Below are 15,406 nucleotides of genomic sequence, written 5' to 3' on the forward strand. Positions count from 1 at the left end.
GAATCTTAATTAAACAGTCTTTCTGACTAAAGGAAAAAACAAGACTATCAATTTAGTTTAAAAAAAAATTGGACTTAATCATTTACCTGACCCAAAACACCAGGATGACTTACGTCTCTCAGACTTACAGATGCCAGCGTTTTTGACCGGTGTATTTTTACACCACTGGCACAGTGTGTGAGGGGCTAGAAAAGGGGAATGTTAAAGTGGTGAGAATAACATAAATAAATCACAAACCTGCATATGTCAGACAAACTGAACTATGATTTTTAACATAGGCCAGTTTTAGGTTGGCAATAGATTTATGTGGCTTGCCATCTTGATTTTTAAAATTAGAAATCAGTAATATCAAACTGAGATTTGCAGAACATATTTTTTCTTACTATATGATTTTTAAGAGGTGCAGGAAAGTGTCTGGATTGTATATATGTTTGCTTGGCATATTTCTTTATTATTCAGTAATTATCACACTTATAATTACAACATTGCCCTTCTAGAGATGGAAAGACACAGCAGGAAGTAATTCAGAGTTATTTGATCAACAAAAATCTTTCATTAACTTATTGCTGTTGAGAATTGTTCTGTTAAGTGACACTGAAAAATAGCAGTTTAAGCCTTGAAGTAGTAATTTATAACCAACATCAGGTTAAACACATGTTATTGCAGTGGTACTCAACCATAGATGAAGAATACCTAATTATACAAAGGTTACAATGTAAGCAATATTTATGACTGTCAATTCTAATTTCACTGGTGTGAAGAAGTCTAGCTCTATTGATGTTCTTGTCATCTACTTGTCTATTCCTAAACTGCTATTTGTTTCCACTGGCATTTGCGCTAGTTGTCATGATGTTGTGCAGTGCCTCACTCAAACCCAGGAGAAACGGCACATGGAGAGCTATAAAGAGTGAACGTGACCTCGTACCCTCTCATTATCACTACTTCATCATGTCTAAAATAGATTTTGTTTTCTGATATTGCTCCATGTCACAGGGACAAGAGAGGGAGAGGAACTGGAGTCTGATTTTTCAATTTGCAGCAGTGGTTTTGCAAATAACTTTATGGGGTCTTGGAGAATATCAATCACCTTCTGAGATGAACTAACTAAGGCAATCACATAAAAATGTACTTCCATAATCCTGCCAAAGATAATCTTAGTTAAGATGTATATAGTATGGTTTCATACAGAGTTTCTCGAGACTTTACATAGATTGGTAATATCTCCATTTTCCCAGTGGGAAAGCTGAGGCACAGAATGCTTCAATCTTTCCTTCCTAATAAGTATATTCCTCATTCATAAAAAGATACTTAGCTTTTCTATTTGCTGTACCATGTTTTCCTGTCTCTCTAATCTCTATTGGCCATGGTTTGAAGCTGGGCATCCTAAAATACTCCTTAATGCTTGGTAGAGCAACCCCCTCATCCTTGTGTCAACCTATACAATGAACTACATTTAACTCCATCCAAAAATAAAATTGGATTTTCTCCTCATCTTTTTGTGTAAAACTACCAATGTTTGAAAAGGGACCTGTAGTAATTCTCACCAACTACGTAGTTCCAATAGCTTTTCATTGAATGTTTTCAAGCATTACACCACAACAAAATATATTGATTCTTTTTAAAAGGCTCTTTCATAAGAAGGAATTCACTTTTTACCATTAGTTGGTAATGGAATATTAACTGTGGGTCAAGTGTACACACTAATTTCCCCGTTTCAATTTAAACTTTTTTGAGTCTACTGCACTCTGCACTACAACGCCATCTGAGCTAAATTTATCTATATAATATGGAACCAAATTATGCTATTGATAGGACTACACACTGGCTGAATTTGACCCATGATTTCAGTGAACCCTGTGCATCTTTAGAAACATAGTTGTGTATCAGATCCAAGAGTTGTCGTCTCTAGTCATTTTCCAAATAGGGTTCATAAAACTAGTGACTATATCCTACATTCAATGGGTGGAAAATTAAGGCAGTTGAGGACGAGGTAGCTCCTTTGACCAGGCTTCTGCGCTGTTAGATTCTCCTCCTTTGCTGAAACAACCAGTTGGCCAGATCAGTTCTTTTTCTTGTTAAACATAGGCACATTTGTATACAAAGTATCTCCTATCCCAAGCTTAGAAAATAATAAATGCAAGTATATTGCACTCATTTTACCCTTTTTTTCCCCCTGATTTGCCCAGTTCTCCTTGTACCAAATCTTGCACAATATACTGCTCTTATCCCGGATATTTGTTTCCTACATCTCTGGTTAACCACTCTCTCCTGTTTTTGTAATGCAGATGTTACTGAGATGAATGTAGATGGTACCACTTTCCCTTTGATGTGACACTGCTACATTGCACACCTGCCCACTGGACCTTAAGTTGTCAGCAGATTAGCTTAGATGTTCGTTACCTGCTCTGTTACTTATCATGCATCTGTTTTGTAGAATAGTTTCAAGTCCTATAGTTTCACAAATTTGAGTCTCTTTGATGGTAGCATTAAAAGTATTTTACATTGACATTTCTTAATTTGCATGGATATTTTGCTCATTCAGATTGTCTACACTGATATGTTAAAAACAATAGTTCTTTATAGAGTTAGCATTCTGATTATTTTCAAAATGTCAAAATATATTTTTCCACATAACTGTCTTCCCCTACCCAAAATGATGTCAGATTTGTCATTGATCTGTTTTTTATATATTTTCCCCCCAAATTTGTTCCTCCTCAGGACTGTCCCAGTAGCCAAACCAACTCAGCAAGGAGTGACCACCCAGGAAATCTAGTCAATTGGTGTGACCATATAACTTGTCCTGCCATGAAATCTGGAAACCATTTGTCTAAGAGAAAAGGATTTGCAATACTGGTGTATTGCACTATTAAGAATTAATTGTCAGAGTAGTCATCATTCCATCAGCTTTTAATTTTGCTGTCTTTTATCTTTTTCTTTTCCAGTTGGTTCATTAGGTAGTTCAACTTAGGCCAAAAAAAAAAAAAAAAAGTGCTTTAAAATTTTTGTTTTGTTTTCAACAGTGCCCTTAAAGATAGCCGTTTCCCCCCAATGACGAGGGATGAGCTGCCACGGCTTTTCTGCTCAGTGTCTCTACTCACTAATTTTGAAGATGTATGTGATTACTTGGACTGGGAGGTAAGGATTCCAGATCTTTTTAAAGAAAGTTACCTTGATACCAGTATACTCTTGTTCCTCCCAACCTAATAAGAAAATAACTGAAATTTGGGAATATTTAGTGTAGTTCTCCTATTGTCTTAGTTGTCTTTTATACACATAAGATGAGGCATCTCTGGTGTCTCCTGGGAGATGTGGTGTTACCATGCAAGTTCTCAGGTATGGAAACCATAAAGTGGAACTGAGCCATTTTCATGCCCACTGGATGATCACCGTAAACCTGTGTTCTTAAAAGAGACATGAACAAGACACCATTGATGTCTGGTGGTTGGTTTTTTTGTTTGTTTTTTTTTTTTAAGATTAAAATCTGCAATATTAAAATAGACATCGTTCAAAATACATCCTTAGTGTTTTGGATCAAAACTTTCTGTAATATAGTTGTTATAGAGGAGACCTAGACAGTCATAGTTCATCGCTCTGCTAGAACAAGATAAGTCTCTAGAAAGAGGCTGAACCAGACAATATATACTGATACTACATTTGACCTTAAGCTGCTGGAATCACATAGTGCGCTCATTGCAAAACAAAAAAAAGGCCCCACACAGCTGCCTCATTTAGATATAGGAATAAGCATGGGTGGCTGAAGTCAAATAACACTTTATCTAGTGAAAAGGGTGCAAGCCGGACACTTAGAACCTGTCTCCACTAATCCCTTGAAAACAATGAGAACCAAGTATACCATTTATTTTTTCAATTTAATACTTATCCTGTGAAGAGCAGCATCCACTTTACTTGTTATGGTTAAAGGAAAACTGCACATGTTGTCTTGACACAGCAGCATAAAAAGTCACAGGTTAAGAAACAATTGCTGTTATGTTTAAATTTTTTTTTTAACAATAAATATTTGAGTGTGACAGTTTTACTGAAAATTTGTCACTTACAAAAATAATCGGCATGTTCTAGTCCACTACAAAAGAAAACAAATTCCACTGTCTTGTGTTAATAATGGTTTAACACACATAAGAGCTCTAATGCTTAGAGTTCATTTTTTAAAAACAGTAATGCTTTTCTCCTGGCTGTACGTGCAGGTTGAAAACTGGTGTATAGTCTCCATAATTGGGTGCTCTCACTGGTAAAGGTCATAAGTGACCTCATTTTCATCCGGGTGACTGTCTCCAGCATTAGCCTCAGAAGTGCCCATTGTATAGTAATTGAAAATTTAAAATATAATGCATTTCACAGTTAATTGGTAGTGACAGCAGCTTCATGTCTTCTCTACTACTGAGCAAAATAGGTGCAAGTTTTCTTTGAGGAACGATCAGTATTTTCACCATAAACACCATTTTTCATGATTTATCTCTCATCTGTCAAAAATTTACTCTGAGCTGAAGCTTTGTCCTAAACCAGGAACAAGTTTTTTTTTTAGATAATCCAATTGTTGGTCTCTGAGCTACATAAGTACAATATATGTTTGGACCACAATTTTTCAAGCATTAATAACTACAGTGGCTTTTTTAAATGAAACTTTACAGGCCAATAATTAAATCAATTTAGTAAATAATTTAAACTGGTTGAGATTTTGTCTAGTCTGGTTGCTACAGTTTAGCATGTTCAGAAACTGTTTTTCATAATGTTTTAAATGCACTCTAATATTTTATTGGCTTCATGCTATCATCTAATACAGTATAATGTTATGATCATTATCTTCCCAAGTTGAAATATCCATTTCAAGTTTCCAGATAAATATTTTTACATTATGATCATTATCTTCCCAAGTTGAAATATCCATTTCAAGTTTCCAGATAAATATTTTTACATAATGACAAACTGTTTCAAAGGAGCCATTATGTTCTATCAAATAAGCATATTGCTTAAAAATGACCAAAATACATATTTGTTCGAGAGAGGGGCTTAAAACCAAATTTCACCTTCTGTATTTTATTACAAAGTCCTATAAAATTTAACAGAAAAAAAAATAGGGTTTGACAGAAATGACTTTAGATAGTAATAAAATATAAATTCCTTTTGATAGAATTTGTAATCCTCCCTATAGAATTAAATAGAGAACTATATCCCAGCTGTAGAATTCTATATGTTGGTTTAAAATGTCTATAGAAAAATATTTGCTATGAAATGTCTTAAGACACTTCAATAAGGGAAACCATTAGCCTTTTTTGGAAGGATGGGAAAGGCAAGAGTATTGTCAAATATTTTATTATTATACTTTTAAAGCCTCTAACGTGGTAAGGGAATCAAGAGGTGGCCATAATATGATGAGTCTCCTGAAACATGGCAAAATCCTGTGGTTCTTTCTGCCATGCTTTTCAAGTGATGGTGCTATATATAACTATAAATGACGTACAGGCATTCCATATAAAGTAAGACGTTTATACTGAAATGTTATCCTTAAAAGAATGATGTGTCACTGTACATGCCCCTTGCAGTGAGACAGCTTATGTCATCCATGTTTCTTTTAAGGGAACTGCAGTTATGCAATGTCAGTGGCAAAAAGACATTTCAAGATGGCTAGAATATGACCTAAAGAGAGATTCTGGGTCTTCCATCTGGTATAACTGCTCATTTCCAGATCATCCTGAAAAATCATCAGCCTGGTTAGGAGACCTTACTTCTGTAGGTATGCTATTGAGATCTTGTGGGAGCTAATTCAGCAATTTGCTGACAGAAGTCAAAATATTTCAAAATTGCAGATCCAGTCAACTTGCAGTGCTGTGGTGGTTTAGAGACAAGATCATTTGAAGACGTGGTTCAGGACAGGAGTGCCTCCTATACCCTGAAACAGACTGATAGATCTTCCTTCCACTGATTAATGAATTGTTTTCTCAAACTGAAGAGATCAGTTTTTCAGTTGCAGCAAGCAGAGAGAGATCCTCTTTGCAGCAGAGACTTCAGGCGAGTAAACAGGAGACATGAGTGAATTGACTGCCATTAGCTCCCATATGATTTTTCAGATTGCCACCATTTTCACCTCTTATAAAGGTTCGCACCTTTTTCTGTTTACTGTCAAAGGATCACTTCAGTACAGTGGTTCATGAAGACACTTCATAAAATACATAGGGTTTCCATTCACGCATGACTGTATATGATTGCACTGTGCATCAGTAGTTCACACACGTGGTGGTTTGAAATGGATGCTGGGCAGATATGCATTGTCTCCTCATTTCTCTAAACAGAGTCTTCCTCCCACGAGACATCTCTCCACTACCCCTGTCCAATGACTACTTGTGTGTAATGTCCCAGCCTTTTCATCAAGAAAAGGTCTGAGACAGGCAGTGTCATGAATTCTGGGATATGTTTTTGAATGATAATATTTTAGTAGAGAATGTAGACACCAGAGGGCAAGTGGGGAAGCAGCTCGTGGAGGTAAAATATTGTTTAATGCCATTGACATGGAGTCAGTAAGATCTGCACCCTTTCACATCCACCACTGTATCTGATGGGACTTTTTCTCCCATTTCATTTCCCCTTGCAGCCATTCATCCCCAAAGCAAACTCAGTTTTATTCCTCCCTTTACCCTTCTTACAATCTCCTTCCTAATTTCTCTCCCCTTCCACTAAGGTCATCCCTGCCCTGCCCAGACTGCAATTTCCTCTTCTCCAAAATTATTAATTTTTTTTTGCTCTTGAATTCCTTTACTCTCAACTCATGTCAGAGTTGGAATGTTTAAACTATTTAGCGAGACATTTCCTTACAATACAATGCTCCACAGAGGAAATCAAACACAAAAAAATGTTCTGCTAGGTTACTAAACAATACAGTGGGTTTCAGAATCCTTTTTTTTAAAGGGAATTGCTTGGTTTGCTTAGATCCTAAATAAAAGAGGAGATTCCTATCCATTCTGCATGTTAGGCCACTGAATCCCTTACCCCATGAAAGAGGTTCAGGACGCTGTATCAGGAGCCGCTGGGAGGAAAAAATTAAATTCTACAAAATGGATAGGACAAGTATGAAATATGCTTAAATGTTTCATGAGGCAAGCTTTGGTACTACAGACTGGCTATTTGGGAGTAGATACCTTGTTAATGTGTGAATGACAAACTAATGTATACATTTTCTGCATTTCTCTTTTATGAAAATACAGAAGGAAGCAAAAGCTATGCTATCATTTCTCAATCACTCACACCCAATCACAGATGGGTTCCCCCAGTACTTTTTCCTTTCAGTCATTTTTTTCTCCTGTTAAGATCATCTGTGTCTTCTCACCACAAAGTGATTCAGATTTCTTGAGAAAGCTTTGTGATATTGAAACAAGCCTTCTTGACATCAAGAAAAGTCAGGATTCAGACAGCACAGAAAATTAGCCAAGTTTCTTCAGTAGTTCCACATTAAGCATACCATCATACAAATTCAGGCTACTTAATGGCCAGTATTTTGTCAGCTTCTGGTTCCTAAAATAATGTGAAATGGTCTTTTATCCTGAATTTGTTGTCTTTTGATGAAATGCTACCAAGCTGTAGAAGCTTCTTGAGACTGTGGCTGTGGGGTTTGATGATGAGATGAAAGTGAATAGTAATGACCGAGAGATGGCTTTTCATCAGTCTGTACGAAATTAGATAGTAATTTTAGAATTCCTGGTGAACAGATGCACCTAGGAGACAGTTTTAAAAAAACAACCACCGAAAATTTAAGCCTGTTCCAGTCAACTTAACCTAAACTGGAAAAAAAAAAAAAAAAAAAACCACCAAAAAAACCCCACACTTACACCAGAAGAAGAATGTCCACGCAGAGGTTTTCAGTTGTTAGCTATAGTGGTTTAAATTCACAAGTTAGGTTATACCAATGCAATGTTCTTGTGTAGTTGTGGGAAGGGTTAGTAGTATGTCAGGAGTGCGTTGGACATCAGAATTAGAGCAGGACATTTCCATGAACTCTGTCAGTCCGTTGAATTGGTTATGACACAATCTACGCATCAAATGAGAATTATGTTTACTCTCTGTTGGAGTGCAGTTATTTGTTGGTTAGGTATTGAATCACATTTAGCACATCATCAGTATAGTACAGGCTGTGTTATCCGGCACTTTATCAACCGGAAAGCTCTATTATCCGGCATTTCTGATATCTCACAATAAAAATCTTCAATCTAGTAACAGGGAATAGTATACTGCCCGGAACGTTATGCAATTGCACATTTTGCACTCTTTTATGCAAAAGAGGCAGAAGACTAGCAAGCAAGCTGTTATCAGGGATTTATTCCAAAAAATAGTTTCCAGGGTTCGTCTTAGGGCTATTACAGATTCAGCCCAATCTACTACACCTTCCACATCTGCAATGATAACTGATGTTGATAACGATGACCCTGAGGCACTGCAAGAGCCTTGAAGTGTCTTCTGAATCACCAAAGAAATATTAAATTATGTTCAGTATAGTTTTAGTGTTAAGTGTATTTTAGTGATTTGCATGTACACCATGCAGTGCCTATAGTGATATGTAGTGTTCATAAGATAAGTTTTCTATACAGTGGGTTACCTGTATACACCTAAGTACTTCAAGAAACCAACCACTCTGCAGTGCAGTACTACAACTAGATTGGTGAATATCTCTGTACTGCACTACTGTATTTTATACTTTATTCATTTTATTAAATTCTAATTCTTTGAAAATTTGGTATTCCATAGGTTAAAAAAAAAATACCTCTCAGCGAACCAGAATATTAGATTAACCGACACCCACCATGCCAGATAACATTCCCCCACCATTCCCCCAACATGCCAGATGACACAGCTTTTACTGTATTTCTGGTTAATTCGTCATGAAGATTGTAAACTATAAGTTTTCATGATCACCTCTGTTGCACAGGATATTAGCACAGGAAGGTGGACCTTACTTTATATATTCCACAAAATTTTAAAATTTGATTTTGAAGACATGCTAAAAATAAAACATATTTTACAAAATGCCTTGAGTAATTGAATATATACACCTCTATCCCGATATAATGTGGTAAAGCCGCACTCTGCAGGGGCAGGGCTGTGCACTCCGGCAGATCAAAGCAAGTTCGATCTAATGCGGTTTCACCTATAACACGGGAAGATTTTTTGGCTCCCGAGGACAGCAGTATATCGAGGTAGAGGTGTACTACTGTAAATACTATATCTGTTCATCTAGATTCTAATCCCACTGCTCTCCTTATCTGTTCTTAGGATCCATAAAAGTATTATCACTTGTGAATTAAAACAAGGAGAATGTCAATAGCCTTCTAACTTACTAGTATAAAGCAGGCAAGAAGAGTGATGAGGGTGCATATATGTAATAGCCTGATAATTACCACACACAGAGGCTAAATACAATATTTTTGTACAAATTGGAAACAGAAAAAGTTTAAAAAAAAGTTACGGTTTAAAATGGAATCCATGGTCATGTTATATGTGCCTTAGGCTACATAACTTTGACAGGCTCATGTCATTACACTTGTCTGTCCTCCCCTTTCTACCTCCAATTGCTTGCTAAACCCACTTGTTGAGCCTTTTCTAAAATTGGATTGTAAGCTGTTCATGGTAGTCACCGTCCTGTACTGGATTTGCATATTGTCTAGAGCAACAGGACCCCAATCCTAATCTACGTGCTGTAATAAAAATAGATTTCAAAGGAGTTGCAGTTGTTGTGTTTTAGGACAGATAGATGTTTTTTCAGTTTCTGGTATGTCGGAAAATTTAAAACTGGTAGTGTTTGTATGTAAACAAATGTTTTGGTCAGGATACATTTTGGGTTTTTTCTTGGCATCTAGTCAATCTGTAATTACTTTTCTGCTCTAATCAATGTGTCTTGCAAATTTGATTTGAAAAAGATACAAATTGCTACACTAATAAAAGGGGGCACCTGAGCTTCACATGGATGAACCATGTTGATGTGCATCACTTTGTATTAGTGTGAAGTTTCCCATCATTCAGATGTGGTCTGACAGTTTGCATAAAGTTACTAGTTGGTTTCCTTGACCCTAGAATAAATTAGGCAAGATCTGCTTAAACTTTTCATTCCCAAATTTCCGTTTGCCATAATAGAACTGTCTGGTTCAGAATTACACCTTCCAAGGGTACAGATTTGGCTTCTAAAACAAAGTTACACCTGCTTACGTGAAAGTTTAGGTTCAGAAATGTAAGAGAGATTAATTGAGACCAATTGATATGAAGGAGGTTAGAGATGAAACTTTTCTGAATGAAGATGTGAATCAATTCAGAAAAGTTTCATCATATTTCAGACATTGTGCGTTGATAAAGAGGAGGAGAATTTGCAAGTCAAGGTCACCAGAGTAATCTCCCTTCCCTCACCCCACACTCATAGCCACATGAAGATGCTGGAGCAAAAAAAAAACTTTGTATAATATTTACCTTTAAATATCTGTGTGTTAATAGGACAGTTGGCCCTGGGGAGCCTGTGTGCTCCATTATATTAATCCTTGGTTTTGAATTTGGTTGCCATGCAGTTGTTCTAGAATAAGTCTTCATTCTAAAAATCTTTCTCTTCTTTTTGTTGATTTGTTTTGTTGATTTGTTTTGTGCGAAAAAACAGATATCTAAACCAAACAACACTATAAGCTTTTAAACACACAATACTCCTGTTTCCACCTGCACCTGAAGACTTCCAAATTTAAGGAGCACAGGAATAAAAATCTAAAGCTACTAACATTTTATGTTTACATTTGTGTCACTGAAAACTGTTGATTTAATTTTGGTAAGAAATTTCACTCCCAGCTGGAGGCCTTTTAACGACAAACTGATCAAGAGTATGTGTTTACAGCAATTGTTGTACCTTTGAAAATAGGGAAGTGCTGTGTACACACGCATTACTTTTGCAAACAATGCCTCGAAAGGGCACCAGCCTACTTCTTCTAGGAATTTGGAACATCTCATGAAAGTTGCATGTCACTCCTTTCTGTCAGCAATGTTGGTTTCTTCATTGTAGGCAGTAGACCTTACACTAGAAAACAGTCTTGCTATATATGGAAATATGAATTTGAAGTTGATTAGCTTCCGAAAGCTTTGAAATACCTTTCCTTCCTGTACCCCTCTTCTTCATACATTTAGTGGAAATTTCATGAACTGGAAGGCTCAAGGGATTGCTAATATCTCAAACTTTTCACCATTAGGTTGCCAGTTCAGACAAGATCCTGGTTGTTAATGGCCACAAGTCATTAGACCAGCTGGTTGCCTATGAAATAGAACTGGTGATCTTGGTTCACTTTCTGGTGGACAGGTGTTCACATGCTGTTAATAACACCCCCGTTGGCAGGATCAAAAGAGAGGTTAAGCACTGAATGAACATGGAGACCAAACTACTCTCACCTCAAACAGTGTTCCCTTCAGGTCAGAGATGAAGTACTTCAGTGGGGCATTGTAGGGCATGCTTGCACTGGCCAGCCTGTCAGTTGGACACCATTAAAGAGGGTTGAATTCACTTCAGAATTACCTTGAAAATGTTTTGTTTTGTTTTTTAAATCTAAAATTGGGTAAACCTTTATTTAAAAGGCTCACATCATGGGATTTTTCACGTTAGAAATTTCTTGTATTATTTTTAAATGTACTAATAAAACTGCCAATTTCTTTCAGGTGGGTGTACATGGCATTAGAATAGAATTCATCAATGAAAAAGGATCAAAACGCACCGCCACCTACTTACCGGAGGTTGCAAAGGAGCAAGGTCATTGTTGCACTTTATTTCATATGATCTGGTGAAGAATTTAAATATACATATAAACCTAAAATGCAATATTTGACCTTGCACTGATGTCAGATGATGGAGCAATACTTAACTGTAAGGAATGACTCTTATAAATGCCACTTACATGCCTGTATAAAATCAATCCCTTTATTGGGAAGACTTCAATAAATTGTAGCAGTTTGTTAAGCAAGTCATAAATAAAGAGTAAAGGAGCAGAAATATGCAAAATAAAAGATGTAGGGGATGGTACAGTGCTAATTAAAAGCTGCCATTTTTCATACACCCAACTTGCTACAATCAGTGAAATGCAAAACCCATTTAACTTAGTGATGGGATGACTGCTCATGGATCTTAACAGTGGAGTTATTTCTCAACCTGCAATACTGAAGTTTTTCTCTTGTTAGGCTCTCACTGCCGTCACTTAATCCTCTTTAAGAGCTTTGGCTTCCCATTGTTTCTTGGGTGGGTAGAAGGGAGTTGGTTTCATACTGAATGTCCCAAAATACTTTTGTAAATGAAAGTGTGTCCCTTTTAAAAGAGGCACAGACTTACAAGTTCATCATTTGGAAGAACAAAATACACTAGTTCTGTTTAATACCAGTATGTGGTGCTGATCCGCTAACTACTTACTAATGTTTTCTCTTCTAGCCCTGACTCAGGGCTTTTTTTTTTTCATTTTTGCATTGTTTTTGCATTTGCCTCCTTATGTTTGGATTTGTTGTGTTAAGAGATAAAAAAAAAAGTGCACTAAGGATCACCTTGAATATACAACTCCTTGTCTACAAGTGACCACTTAAAATTATCCCCAAGATTTCCAGTACAATTTTGTTTGTTCTGTACTTATAGATCTGCATCTTTCAGGAAAAAGTGTTTTTTGCTGAGCCCTTATATGGTCACTTAAGACAGCTCATACTATATTTATAAAGTGTAATTGTCATGTGAACTTCTTTAGTCAGCATTTTTATATATATAATTTTGAGTTCTTAAAAAAAAAACAGGTTTTTATACATGTGGTTTATGAAACAGACAAAGAAAAATTATATAATTTAGTTCTTGTGTCTAACCTATCTGAATAATCTAAGCAATTGTTACTTTTGAAATACATCTAACCGTTTTATCAGTAAAAGATCCACAGTTCATTTTCTGCATATTATTGAGATACCATGTATTCAAAATTTGATCTTTATATATTGCTTAAAAATAGTGTAAAAGATTTGTTGGAGAACCATAATTAACCTAAGCTATTTGTGGATTAATACTCCAAAAATATATAAGCCAACCACCCGCAAATTATTTAATGTTGTAATTCTGAAAATGGAAGAATCGCTGTTAACTTTAACAGTGGCACTTACAGAAAGGTGTGAGAGACGCTATACCATTTGGTGATGAGGCATGGGATTTTTCTGTCCTCCACCTGCACCCGTTAAGGCACACTTTGAGCCAGTTAAAATTGCTTACATGCAATATTTCCAATAGAAACTTGATTTTCAAGTGGTTCTATAACTTTATTTCAATATGATTTAAAGGGTTACTGTGATACGTGACTTTGCCATAGTAGGATGAAGTCCTCGTTTTCTTTTACAGCCTTTAGATTTTGGAAGGATATAATTTTTGTTTCTCCATATCCAGAAAGCATGGCTGTATTGGATCTACTTTTAAACTATGTGCAAGATCTTTGCCTTGCACAATAAACTTAGTTTGATGTAGAAAGTATCCTGAATATAGTACTTCCTGCAAGAGGCTGTTCTTAGGAACACAGGAATTTACATGTTATAAATCTATGGGAATCTTTATAATGGACTTTAGCAGAGTAGATGCAAAAATATAACATGAAGTAATATTTTTATGTGAAGTCTGTTTAATTACATGCTCTTTGCTGATATTTATTCTGATAAAATTCAACAGGATGGGACCACATTCAGACCATAGATTCCTTATTGAGGAAAGGAGGCTACAAAGCTCCAATTACTAATGAGTTCAGGAAAACCATAAAACTGACCAGGTATGTATTAGGGGCTACATTACAGATATGTTTTGTTATTTCAATATTTCCCCAGTTTGTTTATTTCCTGCAGACATCTGCTAAAATATTGATGGTAAAGTCTTCCTTCATAGTAACAGATTTAACAATATTTTTCCTTCTGCAGCAGCGGTCCTTTCTTCTTTTGGTGTGTGTCTGTAACTTCCATTAATAGTCACAGGAGTTCACAACACTCAGCAAGGGAAGAATGAGCTGCTGTTTAATGTATATCTTTTCAAGAGTCCTCTGTATATTTTATTTCATGCAGCTGCTTAAAGCTTGCAACTTGGAAAAATGATAAGGGTGTGGTAGCTCTTATTTTCCAAAGTTAGTGCACTGGGTGTAACAGATATCCCCTCTAGGGTTCGAGAGATTAGGAACTCTCACCGTTCAAAATTCTAAAGTTCAGCTTGTGCAGGTGCTTCATATGCCCTTGCTAGGAAACTACATTACCCTCCCAACTTTTCTGAAAGAAAGGTGATACATTACATAACATTACCCCTACAGCTGGATTAATCAGGCTGACAGTCCCTATGTTGTTGGGCTGGGGACGTCACTCCCTTCACACAAACCAGGCAGTGTTTGTTGACTTTTAGTGCTTTGAGATTATGTTCTAATTTGTAAAGGACACACTGTCAACTGGATGATGTAGAAATGTGGTTTTATAGGGGCAGTTCTGCATGCACCTAGAAAGGTACATTGTTATCAACTTAAAAAATAAATGAATTACAAAATTGAGAGATTGCAGATTATCTACTAAGAGTCAGAGAAAAAAGAATTACAAGTAAGTCATTTTCACTTCTCCAAAGGTACCATTGGTAATAGTTAACCATTCCTGGAGATGGGAACAGTCTAGAAAGATTTTTTCTTGGTGACAATTACTTCATTTTAGACACTTAATTCCCTTCAAGCCTCAGTGACTGGGCCCACTTATACAAACCAGTTTAAGGATAAAGTGGTGCTACACACTTGCCCTAAATTCTTTCCAAAGGTGGTAATGACGTTCTACCTCAGTCAACCATCATGCTGTCAATACTCTTCTCAAGCTATTATGTCTATTCAAATAAGACTTTTCTCTATAAGTTCATCATCAACGGGCCATGAGGCTACAGTAAAATAAGGTCTTCTAAAGTCCATTTGGCATATTTTGCTTCATTTGGCACTAATACCCCAGGACATGTTGTTCCCAAAAGAACGGTAGAAAAGAATCTCTCATTACTACTCCTTTGCAGAACTAAAACTTAAAGATCCTGTTAAGGCACAACAAGAGTAATATATGCGTCCTTAGCAAGCCACTGATCTCTTTCTGTCTGAAATTTTCAGGGTAGCCACGTGGTAACCACCCACCTTCATACATTAGCAGGAACAGAACTTAGGATCTTCAGCACCAAAGGATGCTGTAGCACTGAAATAAGTATCAGGCTGCATGGTTTCCGAGAACAGCCACTATAGAAAGTCATCATTACCCACGCTAGACCAATATATTATACAAAGTATTATCGCTTGGGCTCAGTCTTTGAGCAAAAGTCAAATTTGGTCTATTTGTGTTACAGAACCTGTTTCTCTACTAAAACTGCATGAAATTTCCTGCCTCCTAC

The 15,406-nt window shown here is 36.4% G+C and overlaps 1 protein-coding gene across 3 annotated transcripts in view; it reads left to right on the plus strand.

The window, feature by feature from the left end:
• AMMECR1 (AMMECR nuclear protein 1) overlaps positions 1 to 15,406 on the plus strand; it is a 109,798-nt gene that overhangs the window by 80,661 nt on the left and 13,731 nt on the right. For 2 of the 3 annotated variants that reach the window (XM_030575030.1, XM_030575031.1), the window contains 3 exons: positions 3,021 to 3,135; positions 11,677 to 11,767; positions 13,694 to 13,790. In XM_030575030.1, the coding sequence (XP_030430890.1) occupies positions 3,021 to 3,135; positions 11,677 to 11,767; positions 13,694 to 13,790 (303 nt within the window). Of the gene's footprint in view, positions 1 to 3,020; positions 3,136 to 5,592; positions 5,746 to 11,676; positions 11,768 to 13,693; positions 13,791 to 15,406 lie in introns of all 3 variants that reach the window. The other variant, XM_030575032.1, reaches the window with a different exon arrangement.

Source organism: Gopherus evgoodei, chromosome 9, assembly GCF_007399415.2.
Source record: "Gopherus evgoodei ecotype Sinaloan lineage chromosome 9, rGopEvg1_v1.p, whole genome shotgun sequence".
NCBI lineage: Eukaryota > Metazoa > Chordata > Testudines > Testudinidae > Gopherus > Gopherus evgoodei.